The sequence below is a fragment of the Molothrus ater genome, chromosome 9 (genome assembly GCF_012460135.2).
Source record: "Molothrus ater isolate BHLD 08-10-18 breed brown headed cowbird chromosome 9, BPBGC_Mater_1.1, whole genome shotgun sequence".
In the NCBI taxonomy this organism is placed as follows: Eukaryota; Metazoa; Chordata; class Aves; order Passeriformes; family Icteridae; genus Molothrus; species Molothrus ater.
In genome coordinates this window covers 6,850,865-6,873,899 of record NC_050486.2, presented here as the reverse complement: position 1 = coordinate 6,873,899, position 23,035 = coordinate 6,850,865, and the positions used below count along the sequence as shown (strand labels likewise).

The 23,035-nt window shown below is 44.6% G+C and overlaps 1 protein-coding gene across 1 annotated transcript in view; it reads left to right on the top strand.

Annotated features, from left to right (window-relative positions):
• HMCN1 (hemicentin 1) overlaps positions 1–23,035 on the top strand; it is a 164,245-nt gene that overhangs the window by 103,630 nt on the left and 37,580 nt on the right. Inside the window, exons 44-63 of the mRNA XM_036388148.2 lie at positions 830–991; positions 1,625–1,906; positions 2,332–2,499; positions 4,816–4,929; positions 7,397–7,483; positions 7,890–8,081; positions 8,816–8,989; positions 9,922–10,035; positions 11,467–11,612; positions 13,211–13,361; positions 14,047–14,250; positions 15,829–15,942; positions 16,767–16,954; positions 17,379–17,475; positions 20,319–20,480; positions 20,671–20,784; positions 20,903–21,105; positions 21,349–21,430; positions 21,546–21,677; positions 21,889–22,038. Coding sequence (XP_036244041.1) covers positions 830–991; positions 1,625–1,906; positions 2,332–2,499; positions 4,816–4,929; positions 7,397–7,483; positions 7,890–8,081; positions 8,816–8,989; positions 9,922–10,035; positions 11,467–11,612; positions 13,211–13,361; positions 14,047–14,250; positions 15,829–15,942; positions 16,767–16,954; positions 17,379–17,475; positions 20,319–20,480; positions 20,671–20,784; positions 20,903–21,105; positions 21,349–21,430; positions 21,546–21,677; positions 21,889–22,038 — 3,036 coding nt within the window. The remainder of the gene's footprint in view (positions 1–829; positions 992–1,624; positions 1,907–2,331; positions 2,500–4,815; positions 4,930–7,396; positions 7,484–7,889; positions 8,082–8,815; positions 8,990–9,921; positions 10,036–11,466; positions 11,613–13,210; positions 13,362–14,046; positions 14,251–15,828; positions 15,943–16,766; positions 16,955–17,378; positions 17,476–20,318; positions 20,481–20,670; positions 20,785–20,902; positions 21,106–21,348; positions 21,431–21,545; positions 21,678–21,888; positions 22,039–23,035) is intronic.

The window sequence follows — 23,035 nt, the reverse complement described above, 5'->3', positions numbered from 1 at the left end:
TTACAGAACACTTTTTCCAATGCATAACATTTGCAGAGAACAGGAAGTTCTTTTTAAACCCTGTCTCTTGGAAGCTAGAAAGGCCTTGTATGACATGTAAATGCACTGCAAGGCTAATGTGTGTACACTTAATGGCAGGAAGGAGACTTAAACCTGCTAGAAAGTCTAGAAAAGCAGTTAGAAAGGAAGAATATATTTTTCAGCATGTTTGACATTTGGTGCACTTTGTAGAGAGGATTGTAAATGCACAAGAGGGAAATGAAGATTAAGCTTCTTAGAAGTATCCATGGCAGGTGCATTCCTTCTGTCAGGAAGTCTCCCTGCAGTTTGGAAAGATGAAAATGGACAACCTGAGGTCTCCAAGACTGAAGAATCTGCTCAAAGAATGCAGTGGGAGTTTGCTGTCACGTTTCTGCTGCTGATTTCCTGAGAAGAAGCCTGTGACACACAGCATATAGATAGTGTGAAACCTAAACTATATATTTCTATATATATTTCTGGGTGAGACAATTATACACTGAAAAATGAGTCACCTTTTACTGAAAGTGCTGAGCTTTCTGCTCAGTGGCATTCCAAACTGCATGGATGTGAGGGAGAGTCAGTGTGCTTTAGCTCAGGGTATGCCATGAAATCAGTGGTTAATACAAAAAGTCCTCAGGATCTGCTTGTGCCAAGTTCCTGCTCTCTGGAAAAACTCGGACAGAGTACTTCTAAAATGGGCAAATGTACAACTCAGTCCTTTTGAATGAGCCAGTGGACTTCACACCACATGACTTTCATTTGCTCCTGGCTGCTTGTGTGGTTTTATGTGACAGAAAGTGTCTTGCAGGCTCTCCTGTGGTGCCGGAGCCATCGGGAAGGGTGCGGGTGCTGTCCGGGGGCAGACAGCTCCAGGTTGCAGTTGCTGACAGATCTGATGCTGCATCTTACACCTGTATTGCTTCAAACGTGGCTGGGAGTGCCACCAAGGAGTACAGCCTGCAAGTGTACAGTAAGTGCCAGGAAAACTCTGATCACAATTTACCAGTTGTGCAGTAATGTTATGGGAGTGTGAGCTGGGCAGTGATGTTGAGCTGCAGGGTCTCCAGAGGTGGAGTGCTGGCTGTAGGACTCTTTAGAGGTAGTTCAAGGAGAGTGTTATGTCATTAAAATTTTGGCAATTTGGACCTCTAGCTTGACTAAGACATTGCACATCCCTGTTGAAAGTGCACAATCCACTGATGTAACCCCTTTAGTGTTGTCCCCAAGCTGCAGTAGTGATGACAACTGAATGAACTTAGATTTCTCTTAATTCCCTTAGACTTTACTATATTTTTGTTGGGAATAAAAGGATGTATTTTTAAACAATCCTACAGAGAAGAAAATCTTCCAAAATCTGTAGGGATTGATAAGGCGGGGACAGTCTTTTTTAATTTAATTTTTTCTCATTTGTATTTTAAAAATTGCCCGTAAGTTAACATTTTAAAAAACATTTTTACTTTATGATGTGGGAGAGGGGGAAAGGAGCTGATTTGCCTTTTACTGACCCTGCTGCTCTGGAAAATCGACTCAGCAGCAGGTGAAGATTCTGAAGGGCAGCTCCCAGTTGACTCCTACACTGACTGTGTCCCTTGTTCTTCCCTAGCTCGACCAACTATATCCAACAGTGGTCCCCACCCATTAGAGGTTGTTGTCACCCAGGGAAGCGAAATATCCCTGGAGTGTGAGGCTCAGGGCATTCCTGAGCCAGCAGTGATGTGGCTGAAGGACGGGCGGGCGCTGGCCAGTGGCAGGGAGGTGGCAGTGCTGGCCGGGGGCCGTGTCCTGCGGCTGCAGCGCGCCCGGGTGTCCGACACCGGCCGCTACGTCTGCGTGGCCACCAACGCCGCCGGGCTGGCCGACAGGAAATACGACCTCAGCGTGCACGGTGAGTGGGGGCACCTGGGACACGTGGAGATTCGCCACTGGGTGGCCGAGCAATGGTGGGCAGCTCAGTGCACCTCCTGCATCTGCTGCAGGGGATGCAGCTCTAGTTGCGCCGTTAGGAAAAGCCCAAATGCTGGTTTATAACTCCTGAATATTTTAAAATTGTAGCCCTCTTTCTGTTAATATCAATCTACCACAAGTTGCTTCATCTCCCAAGATAACCAGGATATGGTGCAATTTTACATTATACTAGGGTGAATGTCATGGTGGGAAATATTCTGTTGTTGGAGAGAGAAATTAAGGTTTAACCAAGACCACCCTGCTACTCACCCTCAGTAAACTAATATTTGGGTGACACAATTTTTTGTGAGCAAAATAAATTTGTATTTGCTCTGAAGTATGGCTTTTCTTTACTCTTTGCTGTAGTTCCCCCAAGTATTGGTGGTTACCTGCAGCTGCCTGAAAACATCAGCACTGTGGAGAAGAATCCCATCTCCCTGGTTTGTGAAGCCTCAGGAATCCCCTTGCCAGCAATCACGTGGCTCAAGAATGGGTTGCCCATCACCTTGAACAGCTCAGTGCAAATCCTCTCAGGTACAGAAGTTGGAGGGCACATGGCAACATCTCACTTTGTCATGCCCAGAAATACTCTTCATTATCTCTCCTATTTATTTTTCGCCACTTCTTCCTCTTCACAGTTGTTTTACCATTTAAAGAGGAAAAATCTTTGAAAGAACAAATGACAAAAACCAAAGCATATCTCTAATTTCTATGGGTCTGTATATGAAATGAAAGAGAGCCTCAGAAATGAGTGCATGTAAAAGCATTTCTGGCTGTGTTGTTTCTTTGACCTTGGATTTGCCACTGGCAAGTAGAAATCTCATGACAATAACTTGTTATGAAGTTTTATGATAGCCACCATGCAAAGCCTGCATCATGAACCTAAGAAAACTATCAGACAGGTAAAGAGCTGGAAGATGTTTAAGAGCTCAGATAAGACTGCATTTGAAGCTGATCAGCTTCAGGATATTTTAATGAGTGCAGCTTTTAATGTTACAGATAGTCCTGTCCTATGCTTTCCCATTTTTGCATATGGTGTATGGAAAAAGGAGTGGGTGTCTGATTATTTCCCAGTATGAACCTGGCTCTGGGAGTGCTCTGCATTCCCTTCTGTTTCAAGTTGCCATCAACAAAAAGAACATCTTCTGGGCTTGATTGTTTCTGTCCTGTCTGTTGCTTTCTACACCCACACTAATCTCACCTCCTGGATCGAGAGTCAGGAAGGGAGAGACAAAAAGATGTTTATTGTCTCTGGATGTTGGCTGTGTGGGAGGGGAAACACGCCAGGGCTCAGGGCTTTGTTTTCCTCCAAACTTTGTGCTTCAGAAACATACATGTTGTGGTAGTGAATTGTAGCCAGCATGGCACTTGGAGCTTTATTTCTGCTTGTAAAGCTGTAAAAAACAACAACAACAACAACAAAAATCCTCCTCTAATTTTGGATTTAAATACTTTGCCAAAGCAAGATTTTGGTTCTGTTGACTGAAAACATACTTGGCATTGTGGATAATTTCAGTGTGTGGACACACTGCTGGCAGCTTTTAGTCAGTTAATTCAGATCATGGAATCACAGAATATCCTGAGCTGGAAGGGACCCACAAGGACCACCAGTCCAACTCCTGGCCCTGCACATGGGCTTTAGGAAGGAGAAGAGCTTTTGTTTAGCCAAATGTAGAAAATCTGTCCTGCCTCAGCACTGGAGGGCTGGGTGTGTGATGCCAGGGAAGGTCACAGTCGACGTTCTGCAGGCAGGTTTCTGCCTCTGCTTTGGCCTCATGCAGGGCTGGATGGGAGAAGGGATCCGGGAGACACGAGGCTGGCAGACCTGAGCCTCCCTCAGTGTCCCAGTGCTCCCTCTGGCAGGGCAGGATTCCTTGGGCAGAGGCACATCCAGTAACCAGCTCAGCAGTTTGTTCCTCCAAGTGCGTGACCAGGGTCATCACTTTCTGGGCCGTGTCCCAACTGTGATAGCCACAGGCAGGAGCTGCCCAGGGCTGGTGTGGTGTGGGTTAGGGAATGCTGCTAACCAGAAACTGGGAAAAGCTGCAGGCTGGCTGCTGCCTTTGGCTTCACACTGAAATGCTCCCTAATGTCTGTTCTGCTGTTCCTCTGCCAAAAAGCAAGAAAAGAGGAGTTACTCTGTGATGGCAAAGCAGGGATATTCTTCATCCTTGGTCAAACATACTTGCAAATCTTCATTTTAAATGAACGTGTCTGTGCAGAGGTGACTTGACTACTACAGAGTCAAGAAGAATCTGTTCTTTCAAACCATTGTATGTAAACCAGTGCTACTATCAGCTGTTACTCTTATTATTGATGGTACAATTAATGCAAATGCTGGAAGGGAGAGGTGGAATTTTATTCCTTATCAATGAAAATACCTTAAGGGTATTTATATAACAAGGTACTTATAGAGATAAGCTTATTTTTGTGTATACACACATAAAAAGCACTGATGAGACATTATTAATTTTCATGAATATTCATCTAGAATCTCAATACAGCAAAGCACCCTTGTCAGTGAAAACCCTGCTGTCTGAAGCACTGTGTGCTGTCCCAATTTCCTGCCCAGCAGTGTGTGTTACAAGCACAGTGTTCCTGCCACGTCCTAAGTGCCAATCCATGAATCCTGTGCAGTGAAGCAGGGTGTGTGTGCCCTGCCCAGCCTGGGATGGTGCTGGGTGGCAGAGCAGGGTGTGTGTGCCCTGCCCAGCCCTGAGATATAGGGTGTGTGTGCCCTGCCCAGCCTGGGATGGTGCTGAGTGGCAGAGCAGGGTGTGTGTGCCCTGCCCAGCCTGGGATGGTGTTGGGTGGCAGAGCAGGACTCTGATGCTGTTTTGGCTGTCTCAGGGGGCCGGACGCTGCGGCTCAGCCCTGTGGGTGTGGCAGATGAGGGACATTACACCTGTGTGGTGACCAACGCTGCAGGAGAGGCCAGGAAGGACTTCTACCTCTCTGTCCTGGGTGAGTACCTGCTCGGGTTTGGGGCAGCACAAGAGAGGGGTTTATACACTGAGGGGGAGGGCATTCTGTACACTTTGCTGGTATTTTTAAAAATATTATGCCAAAACACACATCCTTAGGGGGGAAAAAAGTGAATTTGTTACCACAGACTGAAAATTGGGCTGTATAGAGAAGCTTCTTCTACATAGAATCATAGAAACCTAGAGGGGTTTAGGTTGGAAGGGACTTCCTTAAAGCACATCTCATTCTAAACTTCCCCCACCTCCTCCCCATGAGCACCACTATCCCAGCTTGCTCCAAGCCCTGTCCAGCCTGGCCTTGGGTACTTTCAGGGATGGCAACCTGTGCCACAAACTCCCCACCCTCACAGGGAAAAATTCCTTCCCAATATCCCATCTGACTGTGCCCTCTGGCAGTAGGAGACCATTCCCCCTTATCTCGTCCCTCCAGATCCTTGTCCAAAGTCCCTCTCCAGCTCTCCTGGAGCCCATTGATATCCTAGAAGGGTCTCCAGAGTCTCCCCAGAGTCTTCTCTTCTCCAGGGTCAGCAATCCCAACTCCAGTACAGTGGAAACCTTTAGTCAGCAGAGCATTTACTATGACAGAGGATATAAACCAATGTGGTAGGGGGTGATCCTGCTGATGTACTTAGACCAGGAGTTGTCCAGCAGGCTCTTTAGATGCTATTTGGAACCATTAATGTATTATTCCATCACATTGCTTAGTTTCGCAAATCAGTGTTTTCCCCAGAAACACTACTTTTTGGTTTAGTAACTGTTATTTTTATCAATAACTGTCAGGCCTGGCACAGTGGAAGTTTTCTTTCAGGATTTCTGTGTAGAATTTTGTTCTTAGTTTCCTTTCTCTGAGTGCTGAGCACCCTCATCTTCCTTTGCCTCCAGCTGATTTGGGCATATTCAGCTGGTAAATGATAACTCCCATTCAAGTCAGTTCATGTTTATTTGATGAGCTCATGGAAGTGTAAGTGTGGTAGAATGGAAGAGATGGATAAACACTGGAAAGCATTCATTGTCTCACTGTTTTCTTTGGAGGGTTTTAGTAGCAGGGTGTTCTCGAGGGTTCTGGGAATCTCTATTGCATAGGCTTTGTTTTCCTTGAAGAAAAATGCTCAGTGAAGCTGATTTCAAGTGGAAAATTCCATTGTTCAGTCTCCTCTTCCCTCCCCCCAATAATTTCTTTGTCTTTCTAGAGGAAAGTTACTGGAATGGGTCCTGACAGTGGCACAGAATCCTCACCAGTTGCTGTCAGTGGGAACTGTACACAGACATGCCAGGGTTTTTCTGGGTTATTGTAGGAGGCGCAACAGTCTGCAGGCAGAACTTGGTGTAATAAGCACAATATTTATATATTTGAAAAGGGTTTGGTGTGGCTTTGCCATATTTTTGAAATTAAGATGTGTTGACGACTTACTGTATTCTTTTGGAGTCAAAGCAATGAGTTGCTGTCTTTGTTTATGAATAGTAGTAACTTCTGGCCTGACTTAAGTCCTGAACTTTATGATATTAAGTTTTGTTTTCCCCCATCTGTTTCCTTCACTCAAGTTTTAACCCTTCATTAGTTATCAGAAATCTGGTGTAACATTCTTGTCTCTGTTGACAATGAATTCTGCATATTTCCATGATTCTTACTTTTGTAAAACGTTTGTTTTCCAGCAATGAGCTAGAACACAAACAAGCTGTTAAATATATTAAATATATTTTAATTCCTTTCTTCTTAGGTCTTCTATCTAGGCTGAAAGTTTGCATTTTGCAGGATTATTAAAATATAAATCAGGCTCCTTACTCTGATTCTTTTGTTACAAAATTTCCTATATCTCCTGGAGATGGAGCACCTTTCTAATAAATACAGGTCTCCTTTCCAGCCTGTTACACTCCATGCCTACTTCGACTTGTAGTGCAAATTTCTTTTGGCCTGATCTACAAATGCCTTGAAAGAAATAATTGATCACAGCTTTTAACCAGCACAGCTACTCCCCAGCATGCTCATAATCTTCCCTCCACATCCAAAAGCACAAGTTGATCAGGATAATTTGGAAACATGTCAGCCACATCAGCCATACAGTAGGAGTTTCCTTGCCTTGGGTTGGCTGTTTGAGGGGGGGTGTGATATGTATTTTAAGGATTTTATCTTCTACTTCCCTAGAGAAATGTAATTTGTACCACAGCCAGGTGCCTTTAGACTGATGTAGTGGTTCATTCCCAAATGGAATTAGCTGTATTTGCAGAGAACACTGATCAGCTGTAGCACAGCATCCACTTGTTGAGAATCTGTTGTATTGCTCGTTTTTTTATGGCAGTTACTGTGTAACCAAACACAAACAGTGGTGAATTTGTTCTCGTAGTCTTGTGTTCCCGGACTCATCCCTCCTAGCAGCAGCATCAAGCAGCCTGTTGTATTTCAGCGTTGCAAGGAATCCATGCTGATGTTGTGTCCTTGCCTGTTGCAGTGCCTCCAGGGATTGCGGGGGAAAATGCTCTGGAAGATGTGAAAGTGAAGGAGAAGCATGGAGTTACCCTGACCTGTGAGGTGACAGGTAAAAAGAGCAGGTTATGATTTCCCTTGGCTCATCAAAGCCATGGTCAGATCACTACTGGAGCTGCACAGCCTGTTTTTAAGGGGATTTCAGCTCAGCAGGATTTTTAAATCTCAGATTTAACTGTGGTGCTTAGAGCAGGACTAAGCACTCCTTGTAAAGGTTGGACGAGATGAGCCCAGAGGGATGTTGCTATGATATTTCTTCTCCAAAGGCCTATGGAATTTCAGAGGAGATGTATGCATTCAGGAGGTTCAGAGACTTCAGAATGCATTTTCCAAAACTTCCCTCCTTGAATATACATGAAAAGGACACCTGAAACTGTATTTTCCTGTTTCTCAGAAATCTTGGTATATCCTAGAGGTTATGCACAGCTCATGTTTGCCATTTTCCCGACTCCATCAAGGGAACCCTGTGCCACAGGTCACGTGGCTGAAGGATGGGCAGGCTCTGGCTGAGGCTGGAGATCCCAGGATCGTGTCCAGCGGGCGATCCCTGCACATCTCCGAGGCGCAGCTCCTGGACATGGGGCGCTACACCTGCGTGGCATCCAACTCTGCTGGGGACAGGAGCAAAACCTACAGCCTCAACGTGCTTGGTGAGCAGCTGGGCTGCCTCTGCCACAGGAACAGGCAGCTCAGAAAGAGTCCTGTTGGAATCCTGTAGGGCTTTTTTGGCAGCAGTGCGCAGGTTGCCTGTCTGTGATTAGGATTTTACATCTTAGTAATTGATAGGTGGTAATGGTTTAATAGAAACACCAGTGCTGTGCTTTAGACAACAGAGCTGGAACACAGGGAACCTTCACAGGGTATACTCCCTATGGAATGGGCAGGACAGCACTTTGGCTTGTTGTGATTCAAGCAAGGAGCATCTGAAGAGCATTTCAGATTGTGATCTCTTCAGAAAAGCTGAAACCATCTGCACTCCTCATTTTTTGGGTTTTTTTTTTTTTTTTTCCATGAGGATTATTGCACAACGAAGTGCAAACAATGGTGAGTTTGTTTTCCACAGCCTTGTTCCTAGGCTCATCCCTCCTTCCAGGATCATCAAGCAGCAGCTCTGCTCAAGGAGTGGTGGCTGGCTTCCTGGGGAGCTGTGCTTGACAAAGGCACGAGTGGGAGTGAATTCCACTGGTTTGGGATCACTGCTGACTTCAGGACAAAACATAAAACCAGCTGAGTGTTATCTGGGTCTGGGTTTTGGTGCTTCTTGTAGGACTGCCCCCCAGCTAGCTGAGGCTGCAGCCAGATTTCTGGACTAAACAGGGACCAGAAAATAGGCTTTTCAGAGAGGGGCTTTCCTCCCTGTGGTTACTGATTTTGTTGTTCCCAGTGGCTCCAAGCATTGTGGGAGCAGACAGCCACGGGAATGCAGAGGATATCACCGTTATCCTCAACAGCCCCACCTCACTGGTCTGTGAAGCTTATTCCTACCCCCCAGCCACCATCACCTGGCTGAAAGATGGGAATCCCTTAGAGTCCAGCAGAAACATCCGCATTCTGCCAGGTAAACTCGGTTTGTATTGAGAAATAACACCTGATTACTTTATTGCATGTTTTTCTGTTACAGACTTCTTTTAAAAAAAATCAAAGGATATATTTCTGTTAGGTGCAATGCACTGGCACAGGTTGCCCAGAGAAGTTGTGGCTGTCCCATCCCTGGAGGTGTCCAAGGCCAGGCTGGACAGGGCTTGGAGCAACCTGCGACAGTGGAAGGTGCCCCTACCCATGAATGGGCCTTAAGTGCCTTCCAGCCCAAACCATTCTGGGATTCTTTGTACTTCTCTAGCACTCCCTATTCCAATATTTTTAAGTGCTTCACATTAACTGATTGTTTATTTGTGTTTTATTATGTATTTATCATTTTGTACCATCAAGCAAAATGATGGGAAAATTCATATGAGTTAATGATGAATATAAATGACTTGCAATTAAATGTGGAAATTAGATGGAGAGAGATAAAAATTAATAAAGAGAATGAGGTGGGATTTTTCTAGATCATTAGTAGTTTGCCATTTTTAGTTAGTAGAATAATTTCTCCCTAGTATCTGTGGAGATGGAAAATGGGAACAAGCTTCAGAGGGAACACTGGAGTACTGTAGATGTATGAGTAGATTACCTTGTTAACTGCAAGTGTTCAGAGAAAGAATGAGTCTTGGTTAAATATCTTCGAGAAATTCCCTGCACAAATTTCTTGATGGAATTTGTTAACAAATTTCTCAAGAATCCATATCCAACAGGAGTTGTGATCTATGGCACTGCCATGAATCATGCACTCATTTGTTACACGTGGTAGTAAGCATAGTAAGCAGTCAGGTTTTCTGCTCTTCAAAGGGCAGATTTTGGACCAAAGGGTTGGAAATATGCTGCAGGAAGTATTTAAATAACTGGGAAGCAAGAGTGTGGTGTGAGTGCCATTCAAGGTTGTGTCTTTGGCAGGTGGGCGGACCCTGCAGATCCTGAATGCCCAGCAGGACAGCGCTGGAAGATACACCTGCATCGCCACGAACGAGGCTGGGGAGACACTGAGGCACTATGAAGTGAAAGTCTACAGTATGGCAATGCTTTCAGTTTTTGAAATTCTAGTTTTGCGTTCTTCCATTTTTCCCCATTGCAGTGTTATCTGTCCTGGTGAATACAAGGTTTCCTATTAATGGCTTTGCTGAGCAGACATCTGTATAAGCTCTGGCATTGCTGGAGGAAAGACACCAGAAAAGTTGATTGTTGCATACTTTGCAATGCTACAGTTGTGCTAAAAGCCTTTATGTGACTCAGGGGAGGACATCTAAGAAACACTGAACTCCAGTATCCTCTGAAATGCTTCTTTTGGTGCTGATTTACTGGTCAAATGAGTGCAGCACAATGAGAGATGTGAGCAGAGAATCTCCTGAGCACAGAAACCATTTTAGAAAAACAGGAGAGGGCCTTTAATATCTAGTGGGACACTTTATTGAGGAAGGCAAAACAGAAGGATACTATTTTTATATCCTTCCATAAGATCCCATATGCACAAAAGTTTTCCTGTTCAAATCTTTCTGTCAGCACATTTTCCTTTGAGAATCTCTACCTACTCAATTTTAATGCTCAAACGCTTCATTATGGGCTCAATCAAGCATGATTTTTACCTTTTTTTAAAATTTCCCAGTCTGATTTGGAATTGGTTTGCTCCCTTACAGTACCCATACTGTTATTTAATTGCACCAAGTCCTTAATAAGGCCCCTCTGGGTTTGGAATAACGAGAAGGTGGCAAATGAGTTCATTACTAATGCATGGCTATGTGGGAATGTAATGCCCTCCACCCCCAAATGCCATTGCAACTGTCAGTTGTTATTAGGATACTGTAAGTATTAGGGGAAAATTTAAAAATTCCCAGTGGAAAAGAAGAGTAGAAAATTCTCTGAAAGCATTTTACATAATTTCAAAAATATTATGAGACCAAGCTGGGGGGCAGCTGAAGAATTTTGAAACATTCTATTTTCCTTCTGATTCAGAAAGAAACAAAGATTTTGCAACACTGGGATTTCAGTGGAAATGTTGAGTTTTGACTAGTTACCCTGAGTGCAGACTTGTGATCAAACATATGTTTCTGGGAATATTAGTTTCCATTAAAATGCTCTTTAATGACTACAATACCCTGAACTTTATAGAATTGAAGCCAGGCACATAATAATGAAGTGCTGTAGTTAGGTAGGGCTGTAGTCAGGTTTGCATGTTTAAAAACCTGCATGTTTCAAAGTGTTGAACACAGTTTTATATATTTTTGTACATAATAACTGTACTAAAAATAGCTGAAAATACATATATATATATATATATATATATATATATATATATATATGTAATAATTTGGCATTTGACTGTGGGCAGGAGGCAGTTTATTGGGGGAATGCACTTTCCACTAGGTTATCATCTTAGTTAATGTTGAAATGCTGCAGCAGCCAGTAAGCCATGACAGTCTGTCTCCTCTCTGCCTTTGTGTGCAGTTCCTCCCACCATTGCCAAAGGGGATGTCTCAGGGACAGGGCTGTCCCCCAAGGAGGTGAAGATCAAAGTGAACCACAGCCTGACCCTGGAGTGTGAAGCCCATGCCATTCCTGCTGCTGCCATCAGCTGGTACAAGGATGGACAGGCCAGTCACAAACTCAGTTCCTTCTTCTGAGGAGATTTGGGACAGGGACAGCTGTGTGTTCCCTGTCCCTGGAAATAGCATCCATACAGGGAGAGGAGTCACTGTCACTCCCTGCTGCTGGCAGAAGCATTGCCCAGCAGTTCGGGGTGTTTGCTGGCACCCAGACCTCTGCTAATCAACACCCTGGCTTTTGCTGGCTGCCTGGCAGTGCCTGGGACACCGGGGCTGGAGTTTCCAGGCCTGGCACTGGCCTGTGCTGGGAGAGGGAGTGCCCTTCTTCCTTCTTGGCAGGACAATCCCATGGTGTGACCACAGGGCTGTGGCTGTTGTGTAAAACCCCCAAAGGCCCTGTTATTTACAGATGGTTCTCTCAAGTGCTGCCCTTGCAGAAGTTGCAGAGCCTCCCCCTTGGTCCTGGCAGAGCTCAGAAAGCCACAAGAGCATCTGGCTGCTCCGGGGGGGGCGGGGGTAAGGCACAAGTCCTGCCACACACAGCGCTCCATGAATCTGTCTGGGGAGCTGGGAAGGGCAGGGCCACGCGGACACACTGAAATACAGCACAGGGGATGAATAAAAAAAGGACCTGTGCTGCTTCCCTGTAAGACAGGAGAATAGACTCTCTTGCTTGAGTTGTTCTTGGTAGGGCACTCATTGTGGAACAGCTCTTCCTGGATTTAAGAAGCATGTGGGAGTAACGTGGATGATCACCCACTGGCTGTTTCAGGTGTGCCCTGCTGTTCTGGGAACCCTGGGAGTCCTGGCTGTATTGCCAAAGAAAAGCTCAGTTTGGGGAGTTACGAGGTCCCCAAAGGCAGTGACTGTGCACACCTGACTGCCACTGGCACAGCAGCTGCTGCTCCCTAGGCTGCCCTGGGTGAAAGGCTCTCACTCCTGTCCATGGACTGAATGAATTCTCCCCTGCAGGACTGGAGTTCAGTGCTGACTCCCTAATCATGGAAGCATGGGCTCATGGCATGGTGTGGGTTGGAAGGGACCTCAAAGCCCATCCAGTTCCACCCCTGCCATGGGCAGAGACCTCTAGACCAGGCTGCTGATGTAGATGAGCACATGTAATGTATTCTGGACACACAGGCTGTGTCACTGCAGCCTCTGCTGTCACTTGTGAGCCACATTTGGGCACAGGAATATCTAATCCTGTCTCTCTCTGTGCTGCTGCTTTGTCTATTCTATGTTCACACCATGTCCTTGCTGGCAGCAGATCTGTAGGATGGGTTAGATCCATTTGTTCACCTCACAGAAAGCTGGGAATTTTCCAGGTATTGGAAGCTTGGCCTGTGAGTCAGGCATTGGATCAGCCTGATTGGATCCAATGCCACAAAAGCACTGGCCTGATGGGAATGGCATTGCTCCTCTCAGGAGCATCCTGGGGCTAGGAGTGATGGAAAATCACATCCTTGAGGAGACCAGCCACCACAATTGGAAGGATGAAGATGCAGAGTTTCTGACAACTGTGAAAAGAAAATTGTCTCCAGGAACTTGGAGCTTGATTGAGTTTACTCTATATCACTACCACAAATCTGGCTATTTCTGGTGTGTTCTTTGCTGAGTATTAATTTTCATTTGAATTGACATTGCAGCCAGTGCAGGCAGATGAGCATGTCCTGATCCAGGCCAGTGGCCACACCCTGCACATCAAGGAGGCCCAGGTGTCAGACACGGGGCGCTACACTTGTCTGGCCTCTAACATTGCTGGGGAGGATGAGCTGGAATTTGATGTAAATATACAAGGTAAAAGGGTAATAAAACTGTCTTGGTAGCCTGCTTTTTTAGTGTTCTGGGATGTTGGAATTCATAATTTTAGGTCCTTTACCCTTGCATGGTCAAACCCAATGCTTTTGTGTTTTTAGGGATATTTTGCTCATTGCTGACATGTAGTATTTGATTTTTCTTTTTTATGATGTGTTTATGAAATCAGTGCAAGGACATAGGAACTCTGATCTTCCTTTAAACGCCATGAAAAATTTTAATTTGTTTTGAACTAAGACATACTTCACTTTTCTGTTTCAAGTAGTATTTAGAGGCCGCAGACATAAGCATCCTATTGGCCTACTGTGTGTGAATACAAGGAAACAATCATGAATAATTTCTGAAAATTTAGACAAAATGAGAGCTTGAGTGAAACCAGATACCACATTGTTTAAGTATTTTTGTTGATGAATACCCTCTGTGTTTGTTACCAGGTCATCTTACACTGTTATTTATTACTCTTCAAAAAATACTTAGTAAATTGCTCAATTGTTTCTTCTAGGAGAAGCAGAGTTTTCCTGGGTAACTTAATGTGGGGGAGGAGTTTATTTAATACACTTAATTTTTATTGCTGCTATTGAACATTACAATACCTTCTTATGTCTTGACTTCAAAACGAGCTACTTCTGCTGCAAAATGCTAACATTATTCCTCTTCTTTGTTGTAGTTCCTCCTAGCTTCCAAAAGTCGTACAGGGAATGGGAAGCTGGGAACATGGTGGATGCAGAAAGAGGTGGAGAAAGTAAAGATGTGATTGTCAACAACCCCCTCTCACTGTACTGTGAGACCAACGCTGTTCCTCCCCCTGTGCTCACGTGGTTTAAGGATGGGCATCCCCTGAGCTCCAGTGACAGAGTGCTCATCCTGCCAGGTGGGTGTGCAGCTGGCACTCTCTGGCCCTGCACTGACGTGATCAGAGGGATGGAGCCCCTCTCCTGTGAGAAAATGCTGGGAGAGTTGGGATTGTTCAGCCTGGAAGCTTCAGGCTGACCTCATTGTGGCCTCCAGTGCCTGAAGGGGCTGACAGGAAACATGGAAGAGAGGCTGTTTACAAGGGATGGAGGGACAGGACAAGGGGGTATGGACTCAAAAGAAAATGGGTTTAGATGGGATATTGGGAAGAAATTCTTCCCTGTGAGGGTGGGCAGGCCCTGGCACAGGGTGCCCAGAGCAGCTGTGGTTGCCCCTGGATCCCTGGCAGTGTCCAAGGCCAGGCTGGATGGGGCTTGGAGCACCCTGGGACAGTAGAAGGTGTCCCTGCCTATGGCAGGGGCTTGCATTGGATGGGCTCTAAGGTCCTTTCCAACCCAAACAGTTCTATGATTCTATGATTAAGAAGTGGCCTTAGTGCTGGTATTTGTGTAGTGATGAGACACTTTTCCCCTTCAGAACACTTCTTTAATGTTTTTTTCAGACTTCATTAGCTGGAAATGTTTCTCTCCAGTCCTTGGCCTTAAGTTGTTTTCTTTAATTTAAGAAGTAGTCCCTAAAATTGTGTGAATGTCACCATTGAACTCTCACAGTGAATCATGGAATTGCAGAACAGTTTGGTTTGAAGGAATCTTAAGGCCCATCTCATTCCACCCTCTGCCATGGGCAGGGACACTTTCCACTATCCCAGGTTGCTCCAAGCCCCATCCAACCTGGCCTTGGACACTTCATTGTGTTGCAAGATGAAATGCAGCAATGATACCTTCTCTCTGATGTGTTCCTGATTTATTTCCTTATTAAATTTGCTTTGACCAAAAGATAATTGGAGTAGAAAAGCCTCTTAACCAAGGGATGAGGCATGGAAAGCATGTCTGCAGCAGAAAAATGGCCATAATCCCCTTCTTAAGCTTGTGGGGCAGGAGAAGAGCTGCCTGCAGTCATGAGTGTTGCTATGCAGAGATGGTTTGGGATGGAGTGTTTAAGGAAGGGCAGTGGTAAAAGGGGAGCAGTTGCTTGTGCATCTTGTTCATCTCTTGAGAAAGCAATGACAAATACTCCCAAAGTGTATTCCTAAGATCTCCTCTCCTTTTGAAGGTATGTATATGGCTATGCTTTTATGAAGAATAGAGTGAAAAGTTCCTCTCAGCATCAGAAGTGAATCTGTTCAGTTTGGAACAGAATATTCTGTGCTTATATTTCCTTTTGCCTATTAGTGTTGTGCCATCTTACTGAGAAATATTTCTATTTTTGATGGAAGAGTAATGCCTGGCTACATATTGCTACAGCATGATCTTCCTTTATGTGGAATTAATTGCTCTTTTCTAACATTTCAGTATGAGCATGGCTACACTCCAACTATCCGTCTGTAGAAAAAGTAGCCAGGAAATAAAAACCTTCAGCTACTTATAATTCAGACCAAATGCTGACCATTCATAAATTTGCTTGCTCAGGTCTCTGGTGGGATGTGGTATGGAGATGATGGAGAGTGCTTGATGCTGCCTTGGCCTTTTGTTTGCAGGAGGCCGGGTGCTGCAGATCGCGCGGGCGCGCGCGGCCGACGCCGGCAGATACGCGTGCGTGGCAGTCAACGAGGCCGGGCAGGACTCCATCCACTACGACGTCCGAGTGCTCTGTGAGCTCCCCTTCTCCTCTGAGTGCCAAAAAAAGGGTTCTGTGCAAAATAACCAACCATTACAGCCCAGGAGTCCATAGTGTTTTTAATGATTATTTGTAAGCGATGACATTAATGTGTTTAGGGTGCTGGAGCTGTACAGATTTGTGTGAACAGTGTTGATGTTTTTAGTTCCATGTGTGTAGGTCATTCTTACAGGAACTCAGTTGTGTTACAGCTCTCACCATTCACCAGAAAGAAAAGCATAGGTAAAAATCCAGGTTTTGTCTTGGTATCTCTTGTTCTCTCTTCAGCTTCCCATTGAGAATTGTGACCAAGACTTTCCTCTCTTTCTTTACTTTGGCCATCATTTTCTACAATTCCTGCAGAACTCCCAAAGCCTGAAGGGAACTGAGGATTTAGATTAATGAATGCCTCCTCAGCCATTTGGATGACCTTTTGTATCTGTTGATGTGTCAGTGCTTTAGCCTTGGGAAACACTTCTTTGCTTTTATGGTGGCTTTATACCACTGAAAATACTGATTTATTGTTACAAAGAGGTCATGTCTTGGAAATTATTTTCTATTTTGATGGCAAAGAACACAGTGGAATAATTGGAAGTTGAGTTTTCACCTCTCCTTCTCTCTGTGTGCTGTGAATAAGTGTAGTTCTGCTGCAGTCCTTGGAGGTAGGCTGAGTTGTTCCAGCTGAACTACTCATGGGATGGCTTTATCTGTCACTGGATTCACTGGAGGTTGAACTCTTTCCTCCTGCAAACCCAGTCTAATCTCACAACCACCTGAGAGGTGCTGAGTGAGTGTTCTCCTCGCTTTTGCTCCCTGCAGCTCCCCCATCCATCAGTGGGGCTGATGGGGACATGCCCGAGGAGGTGACTGTGCTGGTGAGCAAGGAGGCAGCCATGGACTGCATTCCCACTGGGAGCCCTTCCCCAAGGATCACCTGGCAGAAGGATGGCCAGCTCCTGGCAGAGGATGACAAACACACATTGCTGTCCAATGGAAGGAGGTTACAGGTAGTTGTCATCTTTTTTGTAGTGGAAAAACTGGGTTTTGGCAACAAAAATCTGTCTGGTTTTGCTGAGTAGGAAGTACTTTCTTTCTCCTACAAGTTGCTGCAAATAGCACCTTAGGAGTTTTTGTCCTTTGTTCCTGTCCCTCACCTGCTGCTTCTCACTCCCATGTAATTCCTCAGATCCAGCCATTTGTGGGGTCATGCTGTGAACCACATCAGTTGAAATCACTTAAATATTATTGATTTTTTTTTGAGCAAATAGTGAAAACAGTGTATTCTGAAGAACTTCCTTCCCTATTGATGAATGAAAATGGAATGAAACAATGAAAGCAGAGAGCTGGGCTTAATCCTCTCCACTTGCTTCTTTGGCAATGAATTGTCTATATATTAGCTCCAAAGCCATATTTTGTCTTTTTCTGCCTTAGATTTTGAATTCCCAAATAACAGATACTGGCAGGTATGTCTGCATTGCAGAAAACGTAGCTGGAAGTGCCAAGAAGTATTTTAACCTCAATGTTCACAGTAAGTACTGTCATCCATAACTTCTGTCTTCTGTCAAATGCTGGTTCAGCTTGGGTGTGTTATTTTTAGCAGACTGCCTAGACCCCCTCAGTATCATTCATGTGAGCCCTACTGGGTTTGATGGAGATTCTGACAGACCAGAACTCAAAAGTACCTTGACAGCATATGGCTTTTGATATCACCTGTTTTTGGCTCCTGATATGTGTTCCAGAAAGGTGGGAATTGTAATTGAGGGAGCCTTGTGTGGTGGCTGTCTTTACCCAGTTGGGGTTGCTGAGCCCTGGAATCATGAATTATAAGTAGGTTGGATTATAGCCTGTTTTGATTTATTCAGAAAATGCATTTTTTCAAAGAAATGAGTGATATAAAGCATCAAACAAAGGTACATAGCTTGTAAAAGCTTGGTTTTTAGAAATGTGCCCTTTGAGGTTCCTTTCTGTTCTCTATTTTTGGTTTTCTTGTGGAGTTACAATAGGGTTAAAGTAAATGTTGGCTTTAGGCATCAGAAGTCTAAGACAAATACAATCAAGACATTTTTCATGAAGCAGTTTTCACTACCTCCCCTTCCCTCTCCTGATAACTTCAGAAAATCAAGACATCTCTAATTAACATTTCAGAGAAAACCCAGACTTCCCTTTCTATTTCTGCCCACCTTCAGCTTTCCATCCTGAAGAGAAAAGAAGTATCATTCCCACTAATTCTTCTATACCATTCCGTGTTTCAACCTGACAAGGAGTACTGGCAGCTACATTTTTTTCTGCTTTATCTGATAGAAAGCAAGGGCTGTCTTTCTCCCATCTAAAGACAGTACCAGCATCCCAGGAAAGTGAGGAGTCAGCTTATTAAACCCAGAATAATTGCTTTTTTTCCTCTGTCACACATGCAGCAAATTTACCTACTACATGGCACAGATTTATAGCAATTTTTCCTGCTCAGTAATGCACTTAGCCAAAAATAGTGTTGTCGTGGGAAGAATTTGCCCTAAAGTTGTTCTCTGAGAAATTAGTTTCTGGTCAGACAGTGGAGTCTGCCCAGATTTCCTCATGTGTGAGTTTTGCATTTAAATCAAAATATTTCACTTTTCCTGACATTCGTGTTTAAATTTAAACTTCTGTCTTAAAAACATCTGGTTTTAGTGACTATGGCTAAATACTATTCTCTTAAAAGAAATATTTGCATGAAGTTTCAGTTCTAACTCTACAGTATTACCAACTTAGATCTATTTTTCTTAATGCAGTTTAATTTGAAAAATTAGAATGTAGCTGTTCAGGAAAAGACCACACAGGGTGAAGCACTAAGGAAAATGCATTATCAGTAAGCACCAGGATCTGTGTTTTGTCAATGTCACAAAAAGGGCTGTTTCCCAGCATTTTTATGTGTTTCTAATAGAACTGCTTTCATAAATTTAAATAAAATACTAAAGATGATCTGAGTAATAAAACTAATATAACACCTTTTAAACCATAGGAAATAAGCACCCAGATTTAAAATAGTAGGGAAATAATAGGTATTTTTTATGCTGAGTGCTGTATTTGAGCCCCTGTGTCTTTATGCACATACAGATACATTTGCATATGCAGATTACCTGTGGTACATTTGTGGGTGCTTTTTGCTACAGAAATTGAAATCAACCACTGACACAATTTAAGCAAGTTTCATTTAAGAGAGCTGAGATTTGGCCCTGTACATTACATTACCCACTGCCAATAATCCCATCTGTGGAAGATGAACTGTAAAAGTAAATAAATATAAATAACTATCAAATGCCATCAGATCCGAATTCTCCACTTGCTCTAGTGAACCATTTTATCCTCTTTATCAGGGAAATACTCTTCAGTTATTCCAAGCTGAAAAATACAGGCTGAATTCCCCATTTACATGGACTGCTCTTGTTTGTGCAGTGCCCAGAGGAGCCATAAAGTTGCCTTAATGACTGGTTTGTGTCACTCAAGTGGCAGCAAACAGCTGGAGCATTTCAGGGGAAGATGGGCCAAAATACTTCAGCGTTTCTGTCTTTGAAGAGGAGGATTCCATGTGTTCTTTGGAATGATTTTTCCACCCAATAAAGCCAAGAACATGCTTTTGCCTTCCTCTTAAGTGTTTTATGTATCCCCACTGCAAAAACATGGCAACTAGAGCTTGGGGGTTATTAAAAGGAAGAGATTTACAGTTCTTTCATTCTAAATCGTTCTTGTAGAAAGGTCACATTCTTGATTTAAACTATTCTTGATTTAAAAATTCTGGGACTTGTAAGCTTAAGGAATGCACCCCTTGGAGCAATGCTGCATGCCAGGATTTTCCAGTGCTTAGCTCACTGCTAAGCAACAGGTTTGTCTGGTTGACAGAACCACTCTGAACTGTGTTGGGAGGAATAAGTTTGGGGTCTCTGTAGGTGGAAAATGGATTGTTCCAGAGAGAACGGGAGCAACAAGGAATCAGGAAGAAGTGATAGTCATCCTACATATCCTGAAAAGGGGAATTTGCTCTGTGCTGCCTCACACAGCAAATGTCCATGAGCAGTGTTAGAAAATTGACAGTGCATTGTCAGGGTCTTGTGTAGGTTCATTAGCCCTCCCAAACTTCCAGCACAGAAGGACTGCAAATGGAGTAATTGACATTGTTGTGAAGTACAGGAGCAGGAATGACCATTAGATTGTTTCAGTCTCATTTCCAGATGCATCCAAAGAGCAGTAGATCCATTCATAGGATGTGAAAGATTTTTGCAACCTGGCCCTTTGGCAAAATGCAGCAATTCAGCTTTAATATAGTAAATCATGATCTTGTGGGAAATCCTTTGCTGATGCAGTAACAGGTGCTATTAATGTATTTCTCTCTCTCCACAGTTCCTCCAAGTGTTGTTGGGACTAACCCTGAGAATCTGACCGTGGTGGTGAATAATTTCATCTCTCTGACTTGTGAGGTCACAGGCTTTCCACCTCCTGATCTCATCTGGCTCAAGAATGGAAAGCCTATCAGTTCAAATTCCAACACTTTTATTGTGCCCGGTGAGGAATCTCAGCTATTCTGCAGCCTTTGGGCTCAGCTTCTGTCTGGTTTGTCCTGACAGGGCCCATGGCCATTCTTCATGGGGCACAGTGCCTGTGCTCAGCCTGTTGCACCTGCAATTCTAAACCAGCCTTTGGGATTGACACAGTCAGCACAGAGCAAACCTCCAGCCTTCTCTCCTTGCTCCAGGTGCTCGGACGCTGCAGATTCCCCGAGCCAGGCTGTCAGATGGTGGAGAATACACTTGTACTGCCAAGAACCAAGCTGGGGAAAGTCAGAAGAAGAGCTTCCTGACTGTCCTTGGTTCGTGTTTTACTGTTTTCTGAAATAGCATCTATTGCTTGGGAAGTGTGGGGAGGTTTATCTGCTTTATGGGGTTGTTTCAGCGCAATGCAGAACTGACTGTGGGCTCCCTCCGCAGTGCCCCCGAGCATCAAGGCGCAGGGGGGAGCGTCGGTGACAGCGCTGACCGTGCGCGTGGGCACCCCGGTGACCCTGGACTGCGAGTCCAACGCCATCCCTGCGCCCGTCATCACCTGGTACAAGAACGGCCGCCTCATCCCCGACTCTGCTGCCCTGGAGGTCCTGGCAGACGGGCAGACCCTGCGGATAAAGGCTGCAGAGGTGGGCCAGGCTGGGGGGAGGCTGCATCTGCCACTGCTCTGCCTCTGCCTGGAAATTATTTCAGTCTTTAGTGGAGTGTTTTAGTTGCTGTACATGGGAGGTGTGTTTCCTGGAGGCTTTACATCCTGTGAGAAGCACTCTGAGTTGGCAGAGGCACAGAGGCACACTTATTTTAATGCTCTAAACTGTAGCATTAAAATAAGAATCCATAATGATTTCTTTTAAAACTTGTTTTTATTTCAGGTTTCTGACACGGGACAGTATGTGTGCAAAGCCATAAATATTGCAGGACGAGATGATAAAAATTTCCATCTCAATGTTTATGGTAAGCAGACCCTCTGCATCATCTACAATAGTTATTGTAATAACACAAACTTAGCAGATCAGGCACTCCAAAATCAGTTTACATAACATTCTTACTGCTTCCATTCCATTCACAGTCCCTCCAAGTATAGAGGGCCCTGAACAAGAGCTGGTCAGTGAATCCATCAGTAATCCTGTCACCTTTGTGTGTGATGCCACTGGAATTCCTCCACCCACGTTAGTGTGGCTAAAGAATGGAAAACCTATAGGTAACATTGTCTCATGCTTTTCACTCCTCTTCTTCCTCTCTTAGAGGCAACTTTGCTGTCTGGTTTGTGTTTCTTCTTTATTTGTCTCTAGACACTCTTATGAGAACTGATTGGAATCTTTGTTTTGAAACTTTGATGGAACAATTTCTCCCAAAAGAGATGTTTGCTCCCTGTAGCTGGTTTGGAATGATGGCTTGTTTATGTATTTCAGAAAACTTGGATTCTCTTGAAGTTCATATTTTATCTGGTGGAAGCAAGCTTCAGATTGCTCGCTCTCAGCTCCTGGACAGTGGCACCTACACTTGTATTGCCTCCAATCCAGAGGGGAAAGCTCAGAAAACCTATGTGCTTTCCATCCAAGGTAAGGAATGGGGGAGGATGCAGGGAGCAGAACTGGTTGAACATTGGGTAAATGTGAAACTGTCTGTGCTGGGACGCTGAGATCACATAACCACATAGAAAAGTGGAGAATTTGGACAGTTACTTTTGGAACCAGAGGGGAGAGTGGTTGGAGAATTCCATAATTGTAGTCCAAAATTTGCATGGAAAAGAATATCCTTAATCCCTGACTGTGGAACTTGAAGAGAGTTGTGCAGCTTGTGTGTGTCTGCTGCTGGTCATATCCTTGCTCCTGCTGAGCACTGGAGCTGCCTTGGTTGGCTGTGAATCAGCACACAGAGATGGATTCAGGAGCAGTGGTACCTGTTGTGCCATGGCAGGAGTTAGCAAAGACCTACTGCCAGAATTTCCACCCCCACCTCAAATGACAAACCCTTATTTGTTATGGAATTGCCTCCTGCCTGGCTGTGAATCACCCTTAGCCTGCGATTGTTGTGTTTTCCTCTGTTCCTAATGACTCATCCCCACTAATTGCACTGGTGTACCCCTGCCTGCCAGTTTTCCCCCAAGTTTAGGAATGGAATGTCAAGCTGGTTGCTTGATCAAATGTGTCTGAAATTGCTTGAAATGCTCAGGACTTATTAGTGGAACTGACAGTCTTGACTTCATGGATAGCAGGGCTTTCATCCTTGTTCCTTGGGAATGCAGGCTGGAAATGGCTTTGACTAGGATGGAATTATTAGTGTGACTGTTCACAGGGCTATGATGGTGTTGGTCACAGAATCCCAGACTGGTTTGGGCTAGAAGGGACCTTAAAGCCCATCCAGTGCCACCCCCTGCCATTGGCTGGGACACCTTCCACTATCCAAACCCCATCCATCCTGGCCTTGGACACTTCCATAGGTCCAGGGGCAGCCACAGCTGCTGGGAGCCTGCCCCAGGTGCTGTACTCACTGCTGGTGCTCATGAGCTACTGCAGTGGGGCTGTTTCTAGTTCAGGTTACATTTCTTGCTGCTGA